Genomic DNA, 27517 nt, shown 5'->3' with positions numbered 1-27517 from the left:
CCAGGAATTCAGAGATAAACTATTTTGCTCCTCACTGAAAGACAATATTTGCTTCTCAAATAATACAAATGCATATTAAAATTATATTCATCAGTTATTTCACTGGGACTTTTCTGGGTACCGGGGATACAGAGAGGAAGACAGCACGGTATTTGTCCTTAAAGAGCTAATAGTCTAGTGGGCACAAAGATGAAGAATCATAAGACAACATGATACATAGGCAGATGTCAGAGGAAACGCAGCTAGCTCTGTCCGAAGGGATTCGGGAAAACTTTACCAAGAGGTTGTATTTAAACTTTGTTTTGAAGGATGATTAAGATGTTAATGTTTTGTCAGGTAAAGAAAGGAGGGAAGAACAGCATATTCAAATACCCTAACTCGTAAAAGTTCATAGTAGATGTAGAAATTGGTATGTTTTTATTACAGGATTTGGGGGAGGGGACAAAGAGGATCTCAGGTCCACAGATTTTAAGTGATCACTCGCCTCAGCTTGTACACCACAGCCACGCCTTCATCTGTGCAAGACTCCTCTTATTTTTCCCGCAAGCACAGACTCTGATGCATCCGTGTCCTTCATTGAAAATGTGCTGTTGTCTTTTCATTTACGTAAATGGCGTTGTGCTGATTTAAGCTGATCGCAGTGGTTAAATGCTATGGCTGCTAACCAAAAGGTCGGCAGTTGGAATCCACCAGCTGCTCCTAGGAAACCCTGTGGGGCAGTCCTCTGTCCTATTATAGGGTCACTATGAGTTGGAATTGTCTCAGTGGCAATGGGTTTATTCTGGCATAGATATTTGGTGAGGAGGGGCCTGAAATGAGACTAAAAAGATTGATCGGGACCAGATTATGAAATAATCTGTCCCTTGGGAAGAACTGGGTGTAGTTATTTTGGAACGGTATAATTGGCTACTTGAAGGTTAGGCAGTGTGAAAGAAGTAGCACCAGGCAATAATGTGGAGAGGAATGGAAAAAGCTCCGTATTTAGTGATGGGAGACCTGGGTTTAAGTTTTTGTCCTTTGAGTTTTTTGCTGTATTAACTTGGGTTTATAACATAAACCTTAGATTTTTCATTTGAAAGGAAAATAATACCTTTTTCACAGACTTGTTAATAGGGATTAAATGAAATAGTGTAAGTACCCCATACAGGTGGGCACCTAATTGTGTCTGAATTATTTATTGAACATGCGTCACCCATGTACTTTGGGTTAAAACAAATTCCTTTCCCAGGATTATCTGTCTGCAGGTGGTTTTACCATTGACCATGTAGTTGGCCCATGTAGATTTCCCTGCTAGCACGGGTCTAGAAGGACACACTGGTCACACGATCCTGTCTCTTCAACTGTGGCCCAGGGTTCATCCTTGATGAAGCCCTGGTCATCTCCTCAGAGAATGTTTTGTTGGCTTCTGTCAGGCAGGTGTGATTGCTGTGATTGAGTTTCTCTGAGGCACACCAGTTACCTGTCTGGTGTTTTATAAAATTAAAATATGAAATATCTTTGGAACATATTGGTAGTAGGTATTCTGAAACACTTTTGAATGTTGCAACCACATCTTGGTATCGGTACTGTTACTGCTTTGGTCTCTCCCACTACCGTGCTGAGCAGTTAACTTCAAGGGCAAGAGGTGATTCTTATTTCTGTATCTCCCAGTGCCTGTGAACCTATAGGACAGAGTAGAAATGCCCCATAGAGCTTCCAAGGAGCACCTGGTGGATTTGAACTGCTGACCTTTTGGTTAGCAGCTGTAGCACTTAACCACCACACCACCAGGGTTTCCAATAAATATAGTAAGTGCATAACAAGTGTTTTGTAAATAAAGGAAGAATAAATGAGTTGTGGGAGACAGAACAAAAATGGAAACTCGCTCTCCTTTGACATGTAACCTCTTCCCTTTTTCTTCCCTTCTTTCCTCCTCTTTTCAGCTGCTCACTTCCTCCCAGTGAACAGTGTTATGAGCCTTTCCTAGCCTTAAATCACCTTTCTAGAAGATAATAGTTCTTTCATTTCCTCTCTAAACAAGAATAAAAGATGACATGTCTCCATTATAAAGAAATGGCCTGAGCAACTTCTGGAAAAACTCTAGTGGTTAATCAGTTACTTTTTATTTAAATATATATGCTTAATGCTGAATTACACTGTAAACCCCCCAGGCTGATTTATGGCCTCAGTCTGCCTTAATTAACATCGATTCCAGCAGGATAGTAAATGGGAATGGCCTTCACAATTGAGGTTGAACAATGGGCTCTCTGGGTGTTGTCCAATTTGTAGCATGATTTACATGGAAGCAGGCCCTTCCTCTGCCAGGATTATCCCTTTTTCATCTGGTGTTTAGGATGGGTTATATATAATCTATAGATAGGAACATTTGCTGTCAAATACTTTTGCTGATTTAGTGAAGGCCACACAATGGCCACTGTTAATAAAGAAGGGGGAAAAAACCCGACCTGAAGCTTTGCAGGGATCCCAGGCTCTTGCTATGTGTCATCATCCGTCCAATCTCTGGCGGTTTTACGAAGTGCTCATAATGAAAGTCAGATTGAATGCACAGGATATGTACGTTTACTCCACAGCCATTGGAGTCTGTGGTGCTGGAAGAGAATAAGAGCCCCATGAATGCAAATTTATTGCAAAAGAATCCAAGGGGCGGGGGCATGAGTGCCTGCTGAATGGTACTACCAGACACGGAACACCGAAAAACTTCCCAGCATGAGTGATTTAAGTGTAAGATTTGGCTTGTAAAGCTGCCAGCTGCTTGGTTTCAAAACTTGAAACATTTCCAAAACATTGGATGAGGCACTTTATATGTGCACTAGAGTAAATACTCTGGTTTTACTGCCAATTTAAATGTGCTCAGTTTACAGTCGTGAGCTTGTATAGGCATTACCTTGTTTATAGAAAGTGGAACAGGAAGAAATGAACATTAACCATTACCAGTAGCAGTTCCCATTGCCTTCCTCCACAGCACTGATGCCAGGCAGTTTCTTCCAGTTTGGGAATATGTCACAACTGACATTGGTGTGTGCTTGGTTTTCACGTCATGTTGATTCAACAGCATAACAAATGCTGTAATTGAATAATTGAATGTGGCTTTGTCAAGGCTGCTCTGGCCAGTTAGCCGTTTCTTAGTTTCCTAAAACAGAGGCCAGCGGCACTCCCAGGTGTGGTAATCGTGGGAAGGTAGAGTACGGGGGGGGCGGGGCTTAGGGTACCCTGATTACACATACTTCGGTCTGTTTTAGCCAAGCCTGTTTTCTACTAGTGAATCAGCCACAGGGGCCATTCATTTTCTCTTTAAAAATTATCTAGGCGTGTTTTGATACTGTAAGCGGAAGCATTGGCCTTTGTCTTTTGGGGTGGACTGGTACAAGGACTGCTTTGCCTTTTGGGATGGACTGGCACAAGGACCCCTTTAGTTCTTTTGTACTCCTGGAGCATATATACTGGATACAGACAGATTTAGACTGAAAGACACACAGTTTGCTGCCCCTGGAGAGGAAGTGTAGAAATCTGAGAAGACCCTAGCAAGCACAGTGCCTAGAAGATGGAGCCAAGTATACATGCTTATGAACATCAGGATGATGCCACCCAAGAAACTTCGCACTTCCCACTCAGTAGAATTCCTTTCCCATTGTGTGGGGAGTTCCTTCACCGTTGCACTAGCAAAATGCAGAAATTACCACAACAAAGTGCATGGTAACATGTTTGCAGATCCACAACACAAGTATATGCCTATCCAGTTCTTTCACGTCACAGGCTCTTTATAGTTCCTGGCTGGTCTTACTTTCATGCTTTTTCTAGTACATAATCAATATGCTATCTAATATACATATATATTCTTTTTTTTTAATATATATGTACATTTCTTTTACTAAGAGAATATATATGTAAATTTTCTTAGTTAAAAGAAAAGAAAGCTGGTTATTCAGTGTCACATAGTTTAGAATATTTAGCGCCTGAATTCTGAACTCTCATGGGAGGTGAGTCCCACCTCTTTCTGTTTTTGCTCACATGCCCTCCTCTTTCCTTCTGCCCCTCACCTCCCTTCATCCTTGGTTCCCTTCTCAATTCGTTGTTTCAGAATGGGAGATCCATGATATTTATTTTTCTCGGTCTCTTCTATTTTAAAAGATATTTTAAAAATAAAAGTTTTTTAACACTCATTTTCAGTCTTTGTCTGCCTTTTAAGTCTTTTCTTCCTGTTCCCTCCGTAGCAGTTCTCACTCTGTTCTCCTTTTTCTCATTCTTTTTTTACACCCTAAATTTGTAATTAATTTCTAACATTAAAAATTCGTTTTCTCTTTTTCTCTCATCTTCCTTCTGTCTCTGCCTCTCTTTGACTATCCTTATGAGCTTTCTGACTGACTGACTCTAATTCTTGGTGGATTTTCCTGATTTCTAGGCCTTGCTTGTCTGAATGCCCACCTTCCTTACTCTGATGGTGATGTTGTGGTAAATGTTGGTATTGAGAATGCAGGTAAAAGCTAAAGTATTTGAGGTTTTGGTAGGGCCGGGGAACTTTTAGGAGGGAAGGAGAGAAACAAAACTTCCATTTTTCTTCTTTGTCACACTTCTCAAACCACGGTATCAGATAATCTTCAGAGAGGAGCGAAAGTCAAAGAAGGGGCTGATTAGGCCAGCTGACTCATTTTATTAGGGATAGAATTTCTCTCTCCTTCTTCTCCCTTCCTTATCCCAGGTCATACTCCCCCATTATTTCTTGTTGCGCTGAAGTGTTCTTCTAACATGTCAGCCCACACAGATCTGTCTTCTCTGAACCCAAGTCATGTGGTGCTTATCTCTCCCGTTCATCTTGGCTCTTCATCATCGTGTCTGACATTATTTAACTTTTCTGAAAGTAATCTTGTCTTTGCAACATGACTATCAGCTCCAGTGTAGCAGAGTGCGCGTCTTCTGTGGCTTGTCTGTACTATCTACAGGCAATACTGTATTTAAAATAGGCCTTCAATAAATATTTTACAGACTTTTCTGTAAAATCAGATTTCTGCCCAGCTCTTGATTTCCCTCATAGTTCTAACTCATACCATTTTTGTTCTATCAAGTTGTTTCCCAGGCGAGGAGAGCAGGGGGAGTTTTGAAGATCCCTCAATCTAATGAAACAATTGCATTCCAACCAAAACCCGCAACTCTTCTTTAGACTCTTTAGATTACTACTTTCAGTTTATGTGTTTTAAAAGTGTAATAGTTGGTGCCAGAATTGGTCGCACAGGATTTCCGCTTCTGGCGTAAACTGTGTACCCCAAACAGTTCTGCTGCAGGGCAGCTGTCTTGAATAACTGTATGTGCGTGTGTATTTGAATTTAATTTTCCAATTGTTTGTTGATAGAACATTGATTGCATATTAACCTTGTATTCTGGGACTTTGCTAAATTTACTAATTTTTTTTTGTAGATTGCTTGGGAATTCGAAAAAGGAGCCCTGGTGGCACCGTGGTTAAATGCTCAGGTGCTAACCGAAAGGGCAGCAGTTTGAACCCACCAACCGCTCTATGAGAGAGAGATGTGGTAGTCTGCTCTCATAAAGATTTACAGCCTTGGAAACCCTGTGGGGCAGTTCTACTCTGCCCTGTAGGGTTGCTGTGAGTTGGAATTGACTGGATCACAGTGGGTTTGTTTGGTTTTGGGGAATTCTGTACAGATAATCACGTTGTCTGAAAATAAAGACTGTTGTTTATTTTGAAGCCCTGGTGACGCAGTGGTTAAGAGCTCGGCTGCTAACCAAAAGTCAGCGGTTTGAATCCACTGATTCTTGGAAACCCTATGGCACAGTTCTTCTCTGTCCTATAAAAAAAAACTGACCTATAAGGTCGCTATAAGTCGGAATCAACTCAATAGCAGTGGGCTTGGTTTTGGTATTGCTTATTTACAACATTTTTGCCTTTCATTTCTTTTTTTTTTTGCCATACAACTTGGTATAATATCTGTGCATACATTATTTTCAATGTATTGATAAATTGAAAGAACAGTGACCTGAAAATGGATCAGGAAGCTGAAGGAAAATGCAAAAGCTGGGGCTTCTCTAAGACAAGTGCCAATACTAGTTCTAGGAACAGTAGAGTAAACCTGGCACCTACTGCAGGTAGAGGAGCTGAACCTGAGGCTCCTACATTAGGCCAGATCTTCAAAGCGGGCTAAGGTGTTCCTGACACAAGCAAACGTAAGTCCTCCAAAGAGGGAAACAAACCCAATTCAGACTTTCACAATTCCCACAGATTAATTTCAGTAAAAGATGAATTTACAATTAAAAAAAAATCATCAAACAAAAAGACAAGCCATTATGAATGAGAGTAAGCAGAAACAACAAATTTTAAATTCCCCATACTTTTCAGATACTAAAATTATCAGAAACAACATTAAAAACTGTACAAAATGTTAAAAGAAATAGATGAAATCTTAGAAAGAACAAGGAACAAGAGAGTATTAAAAATGACATGGAAGATTTGAAAAAGAACCAAGTAGAACTTTTAGAAATAAAAACATGTAAATATCAAAATTAGCAGATTAGACCCAAATAAAGAGACAATTGGCAAACTGGATGATAGACCTGCAGAAATTGCTCAAACTATAGTACAGAGATACAATGAGATGGAGAATATGAGTGGTTAAAAGACAGTGAAGACAAACTAAAAAAGTGTAACAATTTTAGAAGGAGAGAACAGAGAGAATGATATTCAAAGAAATAATGATAATGGCTAGGAATATTCTGGATCTGATAAAAGACAAACCCTCACAAATGCTGTAAGCACACTGTATAACTAACAATGTAAATAAAAAACAACTCGATATCTAAACATATTGTGCTGAAACTTAAGAACCAAAGACAAGATCTGAAAATCAGCCAGAGAGAAAAGGCAGATCATCAACAAAGAAATGATAATTAGGGAATCACAGCGGACTTCTTAGAAACACCATTATAAAATAGAAAACATTCAAGTAATATCTTTGAAGTACTGGGAGAAAATAACTGTTAACGTAGAATTGTGTACCTAAAAATGTGTGCCCTTCTGGAGTGTCAGTTGAGAATGACAGTACAATAAATTCATATTCAGAAAAACAACAATTGAGAATTTACTTCTAATAAATAATTTCTATAAGGATTGTCAAGACGAAGGAAAATTACTTGAGGAGGAAAGTTAAATACTGTATAGTGAGAATAAAAGTCAATAAACCTTAAGTATAAAAATATTTCTATGTAAGATAATAATTTTATGACAGACTCTGGGAGAGGAGTAATTACTGTTCCACAATCATTCCAGTGTTTGGGAAAAGAGTTTTAAGATATTGATTGGTGCTAGACTGTAAGTTGTTAAATTTGAGTGATAAAATACTGTATTATAGGGGGAAATTGAGTTATAAAATGAACAACAATTACAAAACCTTAAAAAAAAAGTAAAGAAGTAAAATAAAGCAAAATAGAAATTGTGAAGTCCGTATATAACAGTAATCACAATAAATGCAAATGTGTTGAATTTGCCAGTTAAAAGACAGATTTTTATGCTTAATTAAATAAAATCTAGCCATACGTTATTTACAGAGACAAATCAAAGTAATAAAGTCATAGTTGAGAGCAAAAGGATAGTTAAAATATATCTGGTAAATACTGAAAAAAACTTGAGTAGCTGTGCTAATATTAGACAGTGTTGTTAGTAACAAAGTCACTTCATGTTGATAAACAGCTCTGTTTTACCAGAGAGATCTAACAGTTATAAACTTATATTCACTAATAATATATAAAGTGACTTTAAGACTTAAAAAGATAAAAATGATAGAGCTAAGTTTGCCACCCGAGTGGGAGGTTTCAACCCAGCTTTCTCAATTATCAGTAGGGCAAGCAGATGAAATGCTAATAAAGATGAAGCTGATCTGAACAGTGCATTTCACAAAGTTGAGATGGTGGACTTACATAGAAACCTGCACCCGGTAATTAGTACACTAAGGCAAGACAAAGAAAGGAAATCCCTAAGAATAAATTAAAAATTCAGGATAGTGATGACCCCTAGTGGCAGGGTGGATCGCAGAAGGATAGGGTCAGAGAAACACACAGGTAGCTTCAGTGACGAATGATGAGTGGTCTGTGGGTGGTGTGTTTTAATATAATGTATCTTAACTCACAGATAAGTTGCACATATTCTTTTGTATGTAGTAAATACAACACAATTAAAGAAAAATTTGCCCAAATATATTCTCTTTATAATCTTTTCATTCTTCAATATGTTTCAGATTTTACCTTGGGTTAGGAGATAACTGTATCAAGAAAGATGTAAGACCTGATTCATAGCCTCTCCCAGAAAACATTCCCTTCCACTTAACATTAATTATGTGCCTACTACATTTATTGTACCTTTTAATACCAACAGCTCGTAAAATATCAACGGACATTTCTTTACAGCCATGGAAGGAAAGTTAGGTTTATGAACTAAGCTATCCTATCCTCTTAGAAACCTAGAGCTGACAAGGACCTTCTTTCTTGGACCATCTGTGTCTTTTGCCTTTGGTTAAAACATCACAGAATTATAAATTGTTTTAAGTGCTCAGCTGCTAACCAAAAAGTCGATGGATCGAACCCACCCAGTAGCTCTGCAGGAGAAACACCTGGTGATCTGCTCCTGTAGAGATTACAGCCTAGAAAACCCTGTGGGTCAGTTCTGCTGTGTCATGTGGGATAGCTGTGAGTCAAAACAGACTGGATGATACCTCACAACAACAACAAGTCGAGAAGGCCTTGAGAATTGAGTTCAGCTCCCTTACCTTATAGGTGAGGAGACTGAGCAACGATCGGGTGACTTCGTTCTGGTCAAACAGCTACTCTGCTTTCAAAAAAGAGCAGCTCTAGAGTAGAGAAGTCCACATCTCTTATACCTATTCTGAAATTCAACAAACTGAAAACCATACTTTTCTGGCGTCCCATGCTGACATGCCCAAGCCTTTGAGGTGAAATCATTTGTAAATTTTAAAATAATTTTTTAAGGCAGAGCTTGAACTGTTCATTTCCCACAAACTCACATTTGGAGAAAAACTGTTATAAATAAGAAGGATTTTGAACCCTCCTTCTTTCACTTAAGAAATTTATAGTGAATAATTACAGTGTGAAGGGGCACCAAAGGAGAACACTAATTTTTTTAACTTTTTATTTTGAAATAATTTCGGACTTAGAAAATAGCTGCAAAAACAGTACAAAGAATTCTCGTATATCCTTCAACCCAGATGCCCCAAATGTTTACATCTCATATAACTGTAGTACACTTATCAAAATCAGGAAACTAATATTGATGCAATGCTATAATCTAAAGATGTTACTCAGATTTTGCCAATTGTCCCAATAATTTTTTTTTCCCCTGTTTCAGGAGCCAATTCACATTTACATGATGCATTTAGTATTTATGTCTCCTTAGGATCTTTTAAGTTGGAACCGTTTTTTAGCCTTTCTTTGTCTTTGATGACCTTGGCACTTTTGAAAAGCATGGGCGGATAATTCTGTAGGCTGTGTCCTGGTTTGGGCTTGCCTGGTGTTTCCTCATGATTAGATTCAGGTTATGCCCTTCTGGTAAGAATACCACAGAAGTGATGTTGTGTCCTTCTCGGGCATCATATAAAGAGTACCTGACGGCAGTTTGTCCCGTTACTGGTGATTAAGGTCCTGTCTGCCAAGTTCCTCCAATATAAAGTTACTGTTTTTCCCTTTGTAATTAATAGGTATCTTGAGGGGAGATACTTTGAGTATATAAATATTCAGTCTTCATATTTTTGCCTGCTAATTTCACCATCTACTGATGATTCTTGCCTGAGGCAATAATTACTGTGGCCTTTTGTAAAAAAAACTGTTTTTTTTTTTTTTTTGTAAATAGTGGTTACCTCATTCCATCACTCCTTTGCATCCATTAGTTGGAATTCTACTGTAAAATAGAGCTTTTTCTTATATCCCCCATTTATATATTTGTTCAATTTTTTATATCATTAGAGATTCATGGGTGCTTTTTTCACTCTATGAAATCACAACCATTATTTATTTTGTTTAAAGTGTGCCTGTGTTGGCCAGTGGAAGTCCTTTCATGTTGGCTCCTTTGTTCTTCTGATGTGTCTCCATCAGTTTTGGGGCACTTACTTGACCCTGGCACCACAGCACCCCAGGCTCATTAGGCTATAGCCCTGAAATAAATCTTTTCTCCGAAGAACCCTGGTCAGAGAAGGAAATTCTAGACAGCATTAGAAACACTGAAATTGCCCAGAGAAGCTAAAAATATTCAAATATTGTGGTGCTATTTACTGTTCTATGTACCAACAGAGTTGTCAGTACACGTTCTAAAAATGTCCTAAACATGGTTAATAACATGGCAGAAATATCAAATATTTTAACCTTTGACATAGCAAGAAAAATAATCATTGCACTTACCACCTGGGTTCACAGAACCCTTTTTATTTTTTGTCTTTTTAGTCATTTGATAAATACTTTACAAAAGTAAAAAAAAAAAAAAAAAAGAATAAAGAGAGAGTGAAAATAACTAAGAATTTAAATATAGCAAACAAAATTTTTCTTCCATGTTCCATATTCTATTTTGTTCATTTGTCCACATTTTCCTTATTTTGAAGATACGTGGAGTTATATGGCTATACCTGCAATGCGCATTGGCCTTTGAGTGAGTGCAGCTCGTCACCTGTCATAGATGAGCATGGAACATACACACCTCCTAAGCGCCAATTCCAGGTTTTGAACGTATCTCTGATACGTCTAGCTTATCATTACTTTTGGTTTTCTGGCATGTGTATTGTCACAATGCAATAGTTTTGAAAACTTCGGAGGCTTATAATTTTGTAGAAAAGAGGGTAGCCATCTTGTTCCATAATTACAAAAACATTTTCATTTTCATTTTTATAAACATCAATTAGATTGACCAACCCAATGATCTTTTTTAATAGGTACAGAATTTATTTTTTTCCACTCACCTTTGTACATATTCCTGCCTTCAGCATTTGTCCATTTCTGAGTCATATCAAGTAAATTTTGATACACAGAACAGAATGTGAAAGAATACTATCACATGACCATTGAACAAAATGAGATGGTCTGGGTTCTTGTTGCAAAACATTGCATGATGAAGTCCTTCCTATTGAGTGACTGAGTTAGAGTATCGTATTTCCTTTTTTTTTACTCCTTGATTCTTGAGTCTGAGAATATTTACCTATCCTAAAGCCTCAAGGAGCATTGGTGGTGCAACAGTTAAGCGCTTTGGCTGCTAACCAGGGGTCTTCTCTGGAGAAACACCTGGTGATCTTCCATAAAGATTACAGCCAAGAAAGCCCTATGAGGCAGTCCTGGTCCGTTACATGGGGTCACTATGAGTCAAAATTGACTGACTGGCACCCAATAACGACAGAGGCTCATAGTCCACCATTTTGCTTATAGGGTCAATTTCATTCGCATCACTAGACTGCTGCTATCTGTCTCTTTGCCTTCATCGTCTGACTCACCTAATAATTGTGAAATATCTTACTCTTTAAATTTCTGTCTCTTGCCATTATGGGCAGAAGTGAAAAATTTCTGAATTCTTAACCATGTTCAATGAAAATTAAAAAGAATATGACAAAGATTGATTGTGTCTCCCAGACTTCTTTTATACTTTCTTGAAAGATGATAATTCAGTTGGGACAACACAATAAGGAAACTGAAGAATGGTGAAATGGTGGTGACTTATTTATTTATAATTTTCTAGGCAATTCCATAATTTTTTTGTTAACATTTTAGTCATTTTTAGCATAAAAAAATTTTTTTTTTTATTTTTAGCATAGTTGGGAATAATTGATGAGTGATGATGAAATAGCAAAAAGTTTCAAGAGATAGCGAAAATAAGATGACTAAGATCCCGTAATGTATATTAGACTTATAAAATGATGAGTGGGCCCAGTTACAATGGAAAGAGAATGAGCTTTATTCTAGTAAAAAAGAAGTAATTTTCTTCTTTGATCTTTGGAATACCTCTAAGAAACAATAAAAATCAGGAAAATACCAATCCTTACAAATAGTTAGAACTTAGCTCAACCAAGAAACTAAGAAATAAAAATTGGATCCAGTGTATCCTGATATTCCAGTTTCAGGAGTTTGATTCAGTCAAATAATGAAGAAAAGGGTTATTGGTAAGACTCCTTCCTTAAACTTGGTAATATGCCAGAATCAAATCCTTGATGAAGCCAACCTCTTGATTTTATTCTTTTGTTACCTTGGAGATCATATTATGTTTCAAAGGAATATGCAGATATGATGGGCTCTGAGTAGTGAGAACTAGACCAAAAACCAAACCCCTTGCTGTCAAGTCGATTCCAACTCATAGCAACCCTGTAGGACGGAGTAGAACTTCCCCATAGAGTTTCTAAGGTAGATTTGAACTGTTGACCTTTTGGTTAGCAGCTGTAGCACTTAACCACTGTGCCACCAGAACTAGACCAGGAGTCCAAGAAATAGAGCTCTAGGTTTGGACATTAACTAGTTTCTTTGGGCTGAGCACTTGTGGAAATAGCAACAGTAGAAAGAACAGTAGACTTTGAATCAGAGCCATGACAAGAATCTAGTTGTTTGGTTGCTGGGCCTCCCTGCATCTCCATTTTCTGGTCTTTAACAGAGGTAACAAAATCCTGCCTTACAGGGTTGTTGTGAATATTTAATGAACTGTACTAGAGACTGTAAGACCCAGAGGGCTGCAGTTCTCTTAGTCATCTTTGCCTTTCATGTGTCTACAAGTATCTAAGTATTTTCTGAATAAATGAATACATCGTGTTAAGGGAGCTTGTAAACCGTACATTACAAACTATAAAATGCTCTTCAGTTATAATATTGTGTTTGTAGTTAATACATTTGTATTCAGTGCTGTACAAATTTAAGGTCTTTAGTTTAATCAGTGCCTTCTTCCACACAGACTCACTGTTTTATCAAATCAAGGAAAAGTATCAAAGGAAAGCTTTGGAACATTTTCTGGAACTTAGTGTTTGAGCTGTAGCTCTGTACATGTTTAGCCTTGTCAGTGATTATTAAGATGGCAGGGAAGAATCTATCATTGTCTTTTTCCTGAATTGGCTGACTGGTTCATAAATTCAGACATTTTCATTGTGATATCATAAGTTTTTTTAGAGTAAAACATCTATGTGTATTCTTTGAGCTTTCATAGTCCAAAAATATTAGTTTGGGTTTCTCTTTTAATATCAATAAAAATTCAAATGTCTTGCCTGTCTTTTCCTTTCTCCTTTAACTCACTTATAACAAGTCTTAGGAGAAATTGTATAATTTCTTTAACCATTCATCTCTTTGTCAGTATTTTAACATAATTTCCATTCCGCATATAAGGGAACCAAGTCTCTGAAGGAATCATAGAGAAATCAGTTATAAAGTTATAGCCTTTTTTTTCTTGTTGAGTTGTGCAGCCTACTCAGCAAAGAGAAGGGTGGAGACTAACTTGATTTACACGTGCAGCTTGCTTAACTCACTAATTAATCCGGGGAGAGTAATTGCTCAGATCAGGATCTGGCTATAAATTGAGTGCTTACTTCAGTTCCATTCATGTTCCCCTGAGAAGTCTCTCTTACCTTGACGGAGAAACTAGAATCTAAGACTGATGACTGTCAGCTTGGCCCGTGGTTTAGCCCTTATGGATGTTGGCCAGAGTTTGGATTCTCAACATGTCATCAGCCTCACTGTGTGGTTTGTTATATATGCGACTCTCTGTCCTTCCATCCTGTTTGTCTCTCTCGCTGGCTCACAAGCTCACTAATGGTAAGAATAAAACTCCTGGATGACTTTGAACTGAAAATATCATAGAGAAGATTCCTGAATTGGGAGTGAGGCTCGACTGGATATTGTTTCAGGTCTCTTGTAGCTCTGCTAATTCTATACTTCTGTTGTATACCAATAAGCATATTCTTCTTAATTGCCGTTGAGTCGATTGCAACTCATGGCGACCACGTGTGTGTAGAGTAGAACTGCTCCATAAGATTTTCAAGGCCGTGACCTTTAGAAATGGATGGCCTGGCCTGCGTCCTGGGGTGTCTCTGGCTAGGTTCGAGTCACCAAACTTCCGGCTAGCAGTTGAGCTCGTAGCCATTTGCACCAGCCAAGCACATAGAACATTTATTATTACATGATTCTTCAGTAACGCTTGGTCACTGACTGTCTACTTAAACCCTGTTTCACAGATTCCGTTGTGTTGTTCTCTCCCTTAGATTTTTATTAACAACGAGTGGCAGAACTCAGAGAGTGGAAGAGTGTTCCCTGTGTATAATCCAGCAACAGGGGAACAGGTGTGTGAAGTTCAAGAAGCAGACAAGGTATGTCTTTCTCAGAAAAAGATTCCCTCTGAAATCATCAGCTTCCAACAGCAGCTCGCTAAGCACATGCCCTCCAGACAGCGGCGTACTTTGATTGGTCTTTTCTGTGAGAGCAGATGGTTCGTCCCTCTGTGGAGTGCCGCCTGGCTTCAGCTGTGCCTCTCCCTCCAACAGGCAGACATAGACAAAGCAGTGCAGGCGGCCCGCCTGGCGTTCTCTCTGGGTTCAGTGTGGAGAAGAATGGATGCTTCGGAAAGAGGACGACTGTTGGATAAGCTTGCAGACTTGGTGGAACGAGACAGGGCTGTTCTTGCAGTAAGTGGCCTAAGAAATCATGAAGTCTTTCCCACAAGTTTACATCTTGGGTTCCTTAGTCTTTCTGAAAATATGATGTGCACCCAACCAGGGGGAAAAGCTAAGGCAGGCAGGGAAGACGAGAGCTGCTTGGCTTTTGGGATTAGTCAGATATTCAGACAAGAGTCCCTTTTCCCTGAGTTTTCAAGAACAAAACCATGACCATGAGGGCCTTCCTTCCTCCCCACCCCCAACTCTTGCGAAACAAAACAAAAAAAACGGGAGAGGCACTGTACTGCTTCAGAAAACCAATACCAAATGATTCTTGTGAGAAACAAATGGGACTAGTTTCTACCTCCCAAGAGTTGACTCCTGTTGACTAAAGAGAATCCTCCAGACGCAAAGGGCGTCATATGGACACTCCTGCTCCGTTTTCCTTCTCTCACTTTCTAGAATTAATAAAAAGGAGCTAGCAGGAGACAGCAACTTTCTTTCACTAAAACCTTCGTTTTTTCACATAAGGAATTTCTCCTAGTGTCTTTGTTGTTGTTCTAATAAAGTCCAGTTTCTTGGAGAACACTGAGTTTATAGAAACTGAAACAGTGTAGGGATCTCCAACCAGCTAACCCACAGTCGATCTATTAATGTCTGCGGCTTCCTTGTTCAGTCAGGACAGTCAGACTGTGGACACTATATAACCCGCCTTCTACTTGAGAAAACAGATCCTTATTGGGCTTGGGCTGGGGAAGGGAAGTGTTAGCAGCGTTCCTCAGTATTGCTGACCATGGCATTTCCCTCCTACCGTCTCCCTCAGGTGTTTCCACGACATGTGCAGGTGTCTTGTGAGAAAGGTGTCACCTGGTGAAGTAACTCCTTTCTGGAGATTCACAAAATATGAAAGGCTTTGAAAAGCCCCACTCAGTGTGGAATGTAGGGGAGCTCCCGACCAGAAAACTGCAGTTAATACTGCGTCCACATAAACACAGATGAAAGTAGACCTAGAGCTGGCAATCCACAGGTGAACTTGGCTGGTGTCAGTAGCTCCTAGAGACCATTTACGTGGCCAGATTTGGTAACTGACTCTCCTCCATTCTGTGCTGTGTGGAACTTGGTTCTCTGCTAGCTGCATTCTGACTCCTGGAGAACGCAGTCCGCGCTTCATGAACATGTAAATGTTCTGATAAGTAACGGGAAATAGTTCAGACTGATTGCCTTTAATAAAGGTGAGCCAATATCCAATGCCAAGTAACGTGATATTTTAAAACAAGCTCCATCTTGCATCCATGGTAAGTGGATAAGTTGCATTGCAAGTAATAGTATTTTCATCTGATTGAATGGAAAATATTTCAGTTTTAGTTTGTCCAGACTCAGTTTTCAGCCAGTATGTGTTGTAAAATGCCCTTATGGAGAAGGAAATGAGGTAACATGTTTTTGTTTGTTTCATTTGTTAAACTTGTAACACTTCTAATAGCTCTCAAGCGAAAATATTCTTTTTCATTTTGGCACATTCATTTGTCATTCTGTGTGTTACAGACTTAACTGACTTAGAAACATGCCATTAAAATAATGGCATCAACAATCTAAAGCTGTTTAATATCACCGTTTTCATTAAATGGACCAGTACTTTACTCTTAATAGATAATGGTTGTTAAAGTAAATGTTTACTAAAAACCAGCCTTTAAGTTGCTGAAGTATGCACTTCCCTGGAGGAGGTCTTGTTTATTTGGTGGTAACAAATAGACTAGCTCTGCACCGTGGGTATTCCATTTCTCAGCAGAGCTTTTGGCAGCTGTGGAGGACCTTTTTAATTCTCATCCATTGTGTAAAGAGCCCGTGTCCTGCTCCTCTTTATGGATTCAGATTACCGCTGTGGACCCCAAAAGATCCCAACTCAACTCTGGCCATTGCCGTAACAGAAGCTGATTTGACACACAGAACGTTGCTTTATTGTCAGTAAAATAAACGTGATGTCCCTGTGTTTGGATAGTGGTTACTGGACACAGTCCCAGGAACGTGCACGTATATTCTCACCGTGGTCTTGCTGGAAACCAAACCAGACCGGTAGTACTAAAAACCACTTTATTCAGGAAACCAGAGTTGCTCAGGTGTGCCTCACCATTCACAGTCTCCTTCTTTCTTTTTTCTTCTGCTCCAGAAATTGTTGAAAATGTGTCCTTCTTCCTTTTTTTTCCCGCAGACCATGGAGTCCCTAAATGGCGGCAAACCATTCCTGCAGGCTTTCTACGTGGACCTGCAAGGTGTCATCAAAACCCTCCGGTATTATGCAGGCTGGGCTGATAAAGTCCACGGCATGACCATCCCTGTGGGTACGTGAAGTCCGAAGGGCTGCAGAGGGAACGGGGGGTTCCACCAGAAACGCACCTTCACCACCACCACCACCACCAGCAGTCATGTGGAAGCAGATCTGGGCCCACTTACAACATCCTGAGCTCCACAGAGAACAACCAAATGATGTCACTGAGTCTGACGTGGCCCTATTTCTAGGGCCATTCCCCATCTAAGTGTAGGGGCAGGCCACTTACATCAATACATCACTTAGCCAGTGGACAGATAGATATTTGCCATCTGCTAAATGCTTAGCACTGGAATGGTTAGGTGCTGGGGTGTGGAGGGGTGATAGCGGAGGGGAGGCTGGCAAAAATTCCACAAAAATGCAGACTCAGTCCTCGCCCTCCTGAATCATCAGACCTACCATCTTGGAAGGGAATACCCTAAAATGTTACAATTGTTGTTTTCTTCTAGTGGTGAGATTATGGATGATTTTTAATTTCTTTTTTATGTTTTTCTATATTTCCTATACCAAAACCAAACCCACTGCTGTCAAGTCGATTCCAGCTCAGCAACCCCATAGGGTTTCCCAGGCTGTAAATCTCTACAGAAGCTGACTGTTACACCTTCCTCCCACAGAGCTGCTAGTGGTTTTGAACCATCAACCTTTCAGTTAGCAGTTGATCACTTTAACCCATCACCAGGGCTCCTTATATTTTCTGTAATGACCGTGAATCACTTTAAAAACCTGTAAAAACAACAACTCTGGCAGCCCCCCCCCCTTTTTTTTAAGGTGAAGGTCAGGAGACAACACCAAGGGCATAAAGCATAGGTCTCTGCCAGAGAGTTACAGCTAGGTTCTGAGTTGCCTGGCATGGCTGTCAGGGGTGGTGGTCTAAAGGAGAGAGACTTTTTTGAGGCTGAGGTGGCTGGTGGAGCAGCCTGGAGCTGAGGTCCAATACTGGTGATGACCAATACCTACTGAGTGCCGTCACAACAGCCCCAGGAGGAAGGTACTGTTATCAACATCCCCGTTTACGAAGAAGGGAACCAAGGCCTAAGAAGTTAAATAGTTTTCGCTATTCACAAAGTAAATAATGTTTTTGAGCTCCGAGTTTGACATTAGAGCCCAGGCTCTCAGTGGTTCACTAGAGGATTTACTTTTGCTACCAGAAGGAAGTGCTCTCATCGCAGAAGGGACCTACTAGAAGAGATGAGGATGTGGGGAGTGGGGAGCGCTCACGGGGAAGGAATGCACGTTTGCTGGTAGGTGGGGATGCTGACGTGTGCTGTGTCTGCTCTGGACAGCGGCCTGCTTCCTGTGGACAGTGTGTACTAGGAAGAGTGGAGCGTCGTACCGAGTACTTGTGTTACCCCTGTTAGGGCCTCTCCAGCCAGGCTCAGGAGTATCCGTTTACCAGAAAAGGGGGTGGTCTGGCTGATAGTGCAGGTGGATCAGAGCCATGCTGCTCAAACTTTAATGTGTGTATGAATCACCTGTAATCTTCATGTGCACATTTTGCTTGAGTCGGCCTGGGGTAGGGCCTGAGATTCTGCATCCTTAACTGACTTCCAGGTGATACCTATGCTGCTGGTCCTCTGCCTTGAGGGGCAAGGAGAGGGTGCGGGCACCAGGCCCAAGCTGAGTGGCTGTTCGATACCTCATCTAGGCCTGCGGCGGCGAGGGAGGATATGGCAGGGAGAGTGGACAGGACAGAGACAAAACTTTTGAGATTACCTCCACAGGTGATGATGGCATGTGGAGTATTAGCCCTTAGAGAATGAGTTCCAATAGGCTCTCTTTCCCATCAGCTGGAGGTTTTCCTTGTTCACCACATTCAAGGGTAGAGAAGAACCTTCTCAGAGAATGTCAGAATCTTAGTTCAACCCCGGCTCTAAGAATATTACAGAACCCCAGCATCTCTTGCAGTGTTGGGGACGGCCTGGGTTGAGGCACAGTCATCATGTGGTATGAGCGTGGCTATTGGAGTGACTCAGGAACGAAAGCCTTTATCTAAAGTCAGGAAATCTGTCAGCCTTTTTAAGTTGTTTTCTCCTACCTCAGTGAAGAAAGGTAAAGTAATAAGATCAAAGGCTTAGTTATTTTGCTTCCCACCGCACAGCCATTTCATTATCAGAACAACAAATATGTTTCAGGCCTTTCAGTCTCTGTTCAAAAGATTTACAGCTATTTTAGGAATAAGGCGAGACAGGAGGCTGGCTGTGCACAGAGGTCTCTGTCTGACCTGACGATGTCTTGGTTTTCTTCTGCTTCCTCAGGAGAGAAGACCCTGTTAGATAAGTTTATTGGCACCCCTGAAATGTGTGATGCCTTCATGTGGTTTTATCTAGGGTAGAGGTGATTGGGTTTTAAGTCTGATTTTTCATCTGATGCTCTTTGGGGACCTTGAGGATGTTGACCTAGGAGTTAGAAACACAGGACTTACTTTGAGGGTGCTTTCACGAAAATGCTGTCCGACCTCTGCTCGTAAACTGATGTTCAGTCTGTGAGGGGAAAAACTGAGGAATCCTCTTAAACACTAAGTAATTTTTGTTTCCCTAATTATTCTCAAAGTATGTGTAGAGGGGCATCAGGACATGGGCCTCTCTAGGAGGCAAGGTGTGTAGGCAGACCTCCTAGGAGGCTGAGGTTTGGGATGTAAGTGCCCTCACTGTGCTGCCTCAGGCAGACGAGGGAAGGATGGTGGCAGAGCTGCACTTGGAAGCCAGGTTTCATCTCCACTCCAGTTCAGAAACCTTGGGGCTGGCCTGTGGGCTACCCAGACTTCAGCCAACAACTCCTTGGGCTAGTCCAGTGCTTAGTGAGTTTAGCTGAGTAAAGCAGGGGGCTGCCAGGGGCATGCCAGGGAAATGGGGGTGGGTGGTAACATTTATTCATTTATTTATTCTTAAGTGTGTTCGGTTAGTCCATTTGTGTTTATCACTTGTAACTCCATAATTCAACATCAGCCTGACTTTGTTTCCACATACTTGGCTTTCCCAGCAGTGAAACCTGGAATATAAGAAACCTTGAACCATGAGGTCTTTATTGTGTGACATGCATTTCCCTGTGATACCCAAAGTTTAAGTTTGGGATTTACCTCCTCTACTTTTTTTTTTTTTTACTGAACATCAGCCTCAGCCCCTCCATTATTCACTCATTCATTCAACAGATATTTTTTTAGCCCTTGTAGTGCAGTGGTTCAGAGTTATGGCTGCTAACCAAAAGATTGGTAGTTTGAATCCACCAGGTGTTCCCTTGGAAACCCTATGGTGCAGTCCTACCCTGTGCTGTAGGGTCACTAGGAGTCAGAATCTACTCAACAGCAACAGGTTTTGGTTTTGGCTGTGTTTCAGGCACTGGGGATATACAGGTGAGCATGAAAGAGTCCCCGCTCTTAAGATGTTCATAGAATATTGAGGAAAGCAAACAAGTAAACACACAGTTGGGATACAGTGACTCAACCAGTATGAAGGTTGGAATGGGGCCCAGGGTTCTAGGAAGGCTTCCTAAAGGAGCTGGAATATACAAGATGATACTCGAAGTGCAAGTAAGTGAAGATGGAGGTAGGGGCATCCCGGCCGGCAGTGATAGTCTGTGCAAAGTGCGGAAGGAAGTGAGTCCAGCGTGCTAGTGGATGGGAAAGCATATCCAGATACAGACCTCGGCCTGAGTTTTTCCATAAGGAATGATCAATCACTGAATTATATTAAATGGGCACCTTGATAAAAATTGGTTTTTATAAAGAGTACTTTGACTACACACTGAATAAGAACTGGGGAAGGCAAGTATCTTTTCTGTTTCTCCCCGTGAAGGGTAGCCTTCAGTAGAATATTTGAGAAGAGGAGAAAAGCCCATTTTTGAGCTATCCACTCAACAGCTGTTTCTCCTTCCAAATGGGGAGCCTCTCCCCTGTCTGCTGTAGCTCACTCAAGGCCCAGAGTCCGATGTTAGTGCACAGTTAGACAATCACAGTATGATTCACAGGGGTCTTGATGTCGTTCCCTTTACAACACTGTCCATTACTTCCCATCATGGTACCCAGAGGAGCCATTCCCTCTGACCATAAATCCCACGCTTTGACCCTTCTGCTATTGCAGCCCCTAATTATGATGATGAATAATCACGACTGTGATTTATTGAACAGTTTCTTTGTTCCTGTTGTGTGATCTCTACTCTCATGGCAGCCCTGCAGGGGAAGTACAGTTTTCCTTGTTTTGATTATTTTTCACCCATATCAGAGTTCTGTTCATAGGTCCGCTCCTCTCATGTCTGTACTCTCCCTGTGATGGAGGAGGAATCAAAGCTTGTTTTCACTTTATAGAAGGAGACATGGAGGTTAATTGAGGTGATTTTTCCCTCTAACAAGTGTTAGTTTTATTGATTTTGCGATATGTAAGCAGAGAAAACGTAGCTGGTGCTTTAAGCTGAATTCTGGCCAAAAAAAAAAAAAAAAGCCCTTGTGATATATTAGCATATGGAAAAGGTTTAGAAACTACCCGGGTTATAAGTAATTATTTGTCCACTTCACCCCCTTCTAAATTCCCCTGTTAAAAGAGTAGATTAAAAATGCACAAAGGCAGTGACCCAGGTCTGAAGATTTTTGCCTTCAGTCAGTTTCGTCTGGTGTCAGTGGAAAGTGGGCATGAGAGAAACCTGCTGCTCAGTCAGAATGATAGTGAGGAGCCATGTGCTCTGCTCACCTGAGAAGAGTGGGTTGGGTTAGTAGGACCTGAATTGGTGGTGACAGGAGGCTGTGACATCCGCTTCACATGTCATCTCTATGAGATGTTAAGTCTGAAAAGGACCTTTAGGATCCTCACTCTCCTCATTTTATGGACAAAGAAGCAGGTCCAGTAAACTGACTTCTTCAAGATCACAGAACAGATTAGCAGTAGAGGAAGGCACCTTCACGACAGACTCAGGAACATGTAATCCAGCTTCTTAGAAGCCACCAGCAGACTCCTTGGAACAGTGTTCCTACGCTTCACAGCAATGGAAAGTTTCAGTGTTTGTATAGGTGTTTATGGAGTTTATCATTACAGCAGTAAAGTACTCAGCGAGGCCTGTTCAGTGTCAGAATGCACAGGGATCTGCTGGGGAGATGGTAGGATAGTTCAGTGCAGTTGCTCTAACTGTTTAATAATATTTCTGTTGGGTATGTTATCTCTTCACCTCCGCAGTCATGCTCTAACCCATTGGCTCAGACCATGGTGTTGGGATCATTTGTCTGGTATCTTCTGCAGTTCGTTCTTGCTGAGTCTAAGCCTTCTCTGTAATGCCTCGTGTTTGGTAAGAAGACAAATCATAGCATCCCAAAAGGGAGTTTCTCAGTTTGGGTGGAAGATTTTTTGTTTTTTTTTTTCTGTACGGAGCTGATGAACTTATAACACAAAGCTGAAGAAATGAAGGAAACAATCTTTTAAGTTCTCCTGCCTTATTTAGAGAGTGTTATTAGCATAAAAGGTAGAAAGTGGGCTGTAACTTTTCTTCTAGGCAAGGAGGTGTGCTGACTGTGTGTGATTAAGTATGAAGTAGAGAGAGGATACTCCGTCACTCCTTGGGGTCCACGCTGCATAGACAGCAAGGAGCAAGCTGCTTGGTCCTGGGCTCTGTGCAGAGATGGCTGGCAATTGAGGATGCTCCTCACACCCTTTGTGGAGGTTCTGCCACTCCCTCCCACTGAGCGGAGTGCTGCTCTCTGTAGTGTTTCCTTTGTAACTTAAGATACTTGAGTTTGTGTGAGTTCTTTGTACCTGTGCGCCAAATCCTCAAAGAACATTTTCACCCTTCTTCACAAAAAGGTCATACCTTTGAGTCATTTTTTTTGTTTTTGTCGTATTTCCATACCTTCTTGACATTACACTCTGATTCTGTGGTTTGTGATTAGCCACCTGAATCCAACATCTTCTCCACAGAAATGTCTTTAACATGTTTTTACGGGCAGTGAACTTGAAGTCTGAACATCCAGGTCATAGTCCAGAAGCCACAACTTCACCAGGTCATCACTTTGGACTTAACCTCTCTGTACCTCATTTTCTCCATGTGTAAAATGATGATGATAATACAGCCACGTGCTGCATAATGTTGCCTGACGGCATCCACATCCGTGCTCCTTTAAGAGTTCAGAAATCCCAATAAGAGAACTGGACGCAGTGGACAGAACTGGATGTAGCAAACGCAACAGCTTCCTTCATGCAGCATGTGTATCTCATGTCTGTTGTATACAAAGCAGTTGTGCGGGTAGGTGTATTTAACTCAATATCTCAATGAAACAGGCAGTCTTGTCCTTAAGGAAGTGGACGTTAGTAACCCGGGGACTGCCTGTAATACGGTGTTTGTACCACATCCAAATCGCATAAAGCCCTATTTCACAGAATGGATCGTGGACGTTAAGCAACACATGACCGTAGTTGCTATATTTTTTTCAAATATGAGTGTGAAATGCAATTAAAAAAAAAAACCAAGCTCGTTGCTGTCGAGTTGATTCCAACTCATAGCGACCCTATAGGACAGAGCAGAACTGCCCCATAGAGTTTCCAAGGAGTGCCTGGTAGATTCAAACTGCTGACCTTTTAGTTAGCAGCTGTAGCTCTTAACCATTACACCTGCCAGGGTTCCCATGATACGCAGTAAGAGTACAAAAATACTTTGTAAGGTTCTATAGAAATAAACTTCGTTTTTGTTCTTATTACTCTTTTGAAACTATTAAAAACACTGATTGGATTCTCCTATACTTCAAACTTTTTTTGAGGCAAATTAGTAGAGATACAAAAACTAAACAAATTAGTAGAGATACAAAAACTAAATTAATAAAAATGAAGTCAGACAACTTAGGTCGTCATGATGCCGGTGGACTCCCCTTTATCCCTCGTTTCCCCTGGGCCCTGGCTGCTCAAAGTGTGATCTGTGGATCTGAGAGCTTGCAAAGTGCAGAAACTCAGGCCGCACCTCAGACCTGTTGACTCAGAGCCTGTCTTCAGGTGCTTTTTGTACATGTGTACATTTGAAAAGCACCACTCCACAACAGTTTGTCTGGTATAGGACCAGTAGCATGCAAGATGGTTTTACATATTAAACTCATGAACGTTTTTAATTTTAATTATTAGGTATGATGAATATTAGAAGAAATTGTTACTAGTCCATTAAACTTGGTATCTCATTGATTTTCCTTAGGTTGAGGCTAAAAAGTAGCTACATACCTATTTTTAAAAGGTGAGTTCATGTAACAAAAAGTAATAAGTAAATAATAAAGCAGCTGATATTTGAATATGGCAAAATGGACGAGTGAGTGGACTCCAGGTAACCCTGGTCTGGAAGATTGGTGGGATTGGAGAAGGGTCATAGTAGCTGCGAAGGACCTTTGGTGCTTTCAGCCTTAGCCGGGCTTCTTATGGAAGCCGTACTCTCATATTTGCCAGGCACCCCGCCTTGGACTAGGGGCGTCCAGAGTAATCTTTCATTGGCCAGCTGGGAATGTGGACTGAGCTCACAAGGTCTGGGGCCCCTTCTTTTTCACCTGACCCTCCGTGCTCACCATAGGCCTTTATTTCCTTATTTGCCTTTTAGAGAAGCTAACCGTGGGTTCAGTCCCTTTTCTTTTGCCAGCCTTTAGCTAAATGTCTGTCAGATCTGTGAACAGTTTATCCAAGAAAGTTTTCATCCCCCATAGTGCATTTTCTCATGGGACACAGTCACAGAATCCAGTTCCATTCCTCATGAGGTCAACTTTTTAAGGTTTTGTCAACATTTCATCTTCTTGCTTTCGTTTCTTACAAGTAACTTTCAATATCACGTGAGCAGCGTGAGTAAATTCCTGCGCGTTCAGACGTAGAGGAGAAGCCCGCTGTGTGAAGCATTGTTTGGTGCTTCTGTAGGTGCCGGTGACATTCCTGAGAACCAGGCCGCTTTCCTACAGGTGCTGTTAAAGAAAACACCTGTGTGTTCTCTCAGCTCAGCTTCCCCATTTTTTCCTCAGTCCACTTGCACTCCATCTTGACATTATTCTCTGTATCTGTCTGTGGTCTGTGATTATTCACCTAAATCCATCACCTTAGCCACATTACAGAGTTTAGTTGGGGAGGATTTCCTTGCAAAAGAAACTCTTGCCTATTGATCAGTGTTGTTGTTCCTCATGAAAAAGGTTTCTACGTCTCTGGAGATTTATAAGTTGAGAAGAGCAGTAACTTGCACTGTTGTGGAGAATGGTATCTATCCGTAAGATTCTTGAGTTGTCTGCATACAGACCGAGAGTAGTTAATCCAGTGGTCATCCTATAGACACTTTCCATATTTTGGTTACTTTTGTTATAACGGAGATAAATTCTAAAGTAATTCCCATCCTATAGTCGCTGAACCCTCCTACTTCGTAATTTTTTCCAGTTTAAAAAATACGTAGAACAAACTCAGGAAACAAACAGCAAATTGGGAGAAAATTCTGCAACACACGTAACAAAGGCCTGATTTCCTTGATATACATAGAACTCTTAAAATTGTGAAGTAAAAAGGCCTAAACCAAATCCAGTGCCGTCGAGTCGATTCCGACTCAAAGCGACCCTATAGGCAGTCCGTAAATCAGAAGCCCGGAGTTTGCATCTGCGCTTCTCGGAGACAAGGCGGCTCTGTGCAGAGATGGCTGGTGGTGGAGGACGCTTGTCACATCCTTTGTGGGGGGCTCTGACACTGCCCGCTACTGGGACCTGGCAGTGTCCCAAGCACCATTGTTCTCTGTTCTCTTGTGCCCTTGCCCTAGCGGAGTCACAGAAAATAATGGAAACTCAGCTGTGTTCCACTCATGGATCTTCAGGCTTAAAAACAACTTTAAGTTCCTAGATGAAGTACGTGTAGCAAGATCTTGATAACTGTTGAATCTGGATGGTGGGCATATGGGGTTCTCTGTACTCTTTTGTGTGTATTTGGCATTTTCATAATAAAAAAACCAAAAAAAATTCCTGACAACTCTTAAAAAGAAAAGGCAGTGGATATATGAAGAAGAAAAATTGAAAATGATGAGTGGACGTGAAAAGATACTGAACCTCGTACATCCTTAAACAAATGAAAATAAGCTGCCATTTTCTATCTGCCAGACTGGCTGAAATTCAAATGTTTGAAAAACACAGTGTTAAAAAGAGTATGAAAAAAATAGCATCTTGTGTTGGGACTTAGGAATTGTCTAGTTTTTTCTGAAAAGTGATTTGGCAGTATTTATCAAAATGTGTAATACACATGGACCTTGACCCCAGAATTCCACAGATATACAAAGATATGTAAAAGATCGTGTCTGCGGCATTATTTAGAATAGCCTAAACCGGAAATGGCCCCTGTGTCTCAGGAGCGTTTACAGTAGTTCCGTAATTTATTGAGCCAGTGAAATAAGGTGCAGTCATTTAAAAAAAAAAAGTGTAAACCAAAGTATAAATAAATAGCGTGAATCATACGATTCCATTTGTGTGAAAGAAAAAGGATACTACGTATACTTGCATGTGAAGAATATGTTTTCTGAAAAGATAGACCAGCAACAGATAACAGTTAATTCTGGGAAGAAGGGCTGAAGATTAGAGGTCAGAGTGAGGAAGAGACCTTTAATTTAGCAATTTAAAACTGTATAATTTTGAATTTAATTAAAAGCTCTGTGTGACAAAGGCTAGTAATTCAGATGTGTTGAGAGACAGTGATGTACCATCTAAACAATTGACGTCATTTCTCTTCCCCACCCTGCTCACACCCGTCCTGCCCCGTCTTTATCTCCACCCCTAACAGTAGTGCTCTCCTGAATCCTAGCCGAGGGTCTTCACTTTCTCTGGGGAGATTGGTTTCTAGAGAGAAGACAAATGTTAACCCAGTGGTCAAAGGGTTGGTGATGGAGGAACAGATACTTGTATCATTTTAATGTTTAATCTTTTCCAGTTTCCAGCTTTCTTCTCCCCAGAGAATTTCTAGCATTGAATTTGTCCTCCATTTCTGCCTTAGAGGCCTTCCTCAGCACTGTTTGGGTTTCTGGGAACCATATCCCAGAGAACCCCAGAGTTACAGTGGTAACTCTTCTACTAGCTTTCAGGCACCGTTGAGTGGGATGTTTGTCAACTTTGTGTTTTTGTTGCTACCAATGTTCTCCCTGTTTTTTCCTTCTACTCTAAGCTCTCTGGAAGTGACTGTGCTCGTTTCTTTCAGACGGAGACTACTTCACCTTCACACGACACGAACCCATCGGGGTGTGTGGGCAGATCATCCCGGTGAGTGTATCTCCTAACGCCTCATATTTATTTTCATTTGAACCAGTTCTCTTAAAGACACACAAAACATGGACCTGAGCAATGTGTGTTTTCCATTACTGGAAAGAAAAAAACCTGAGCTCATGTTGTTGACATATCTTTAACAGCCTCCCTGCAAATGCTTATTTGAACAGGTTGATAGGATTTCAGCTCCGTTACCAGGAGTTGAGTTCTCAAGTCGTGGAATTCTCATGATTAAAATAAGCAAAGCAAAGCACACAGCGTATTAATAACCTGCCCTTGTTATGGATGTCCATTCTGCTTACGGAAATTAATGCTTTGTTATATTTGCTTGTTTATTTTTTAGAACTGTGACTCACCATTTTTCCAGGAGTATTA

General features: G+C 40.8%; 1 protein-coding gene across 1 annotated transcript in view; it reads left to right on the top strand.

The window, feature by feature from the left end:
- The window catches only part of ALDH1A2 (aldehyde dehydrogenase 1 family member A2), a 94353-nt gene that overhangs the window by 26411 nt on the left and 40425 nt on the right, over positions 1 to 27517 (top strand). The window contains exons 2-5 of the mRNA XM_049905685.1: positions 14220 to 14324; positions 14499 to 14639; positions 16816 to 16945; positions 27078 to 27139. Of these exons, the coding sequence (XP_049761642.1) occupies positions 14220 to 14324; positions 14499 to 14639; positions 16816 to 16945; positions 27078 to 27139 (438 nt within the window). The remainder of the gene's footprint in view (positions 1 to 14219; positions 14325 to 14498; positions 14640 to 16815; positions 16946 to 27077; positions 27140 to 27517) is intronic.

This window comes from Elephas maximus, chromosome 13 (assembly GCF_024166365.1).
Source record: "Elephas maximus indicus isolate mEleMax1 chromosome 13, mEleMax1 primary haplotype, whole genome shotgun sequence".
Classification (NCBI taxonomy): Eukaryota; Metazoa; Chordata; class Mammalia; order Proboscidea; family Elephantidae; genus Elephas; species Elephas maximus.
This window is presented reverse-complemented; position numbering and strand designations above follow the sequence as displayed.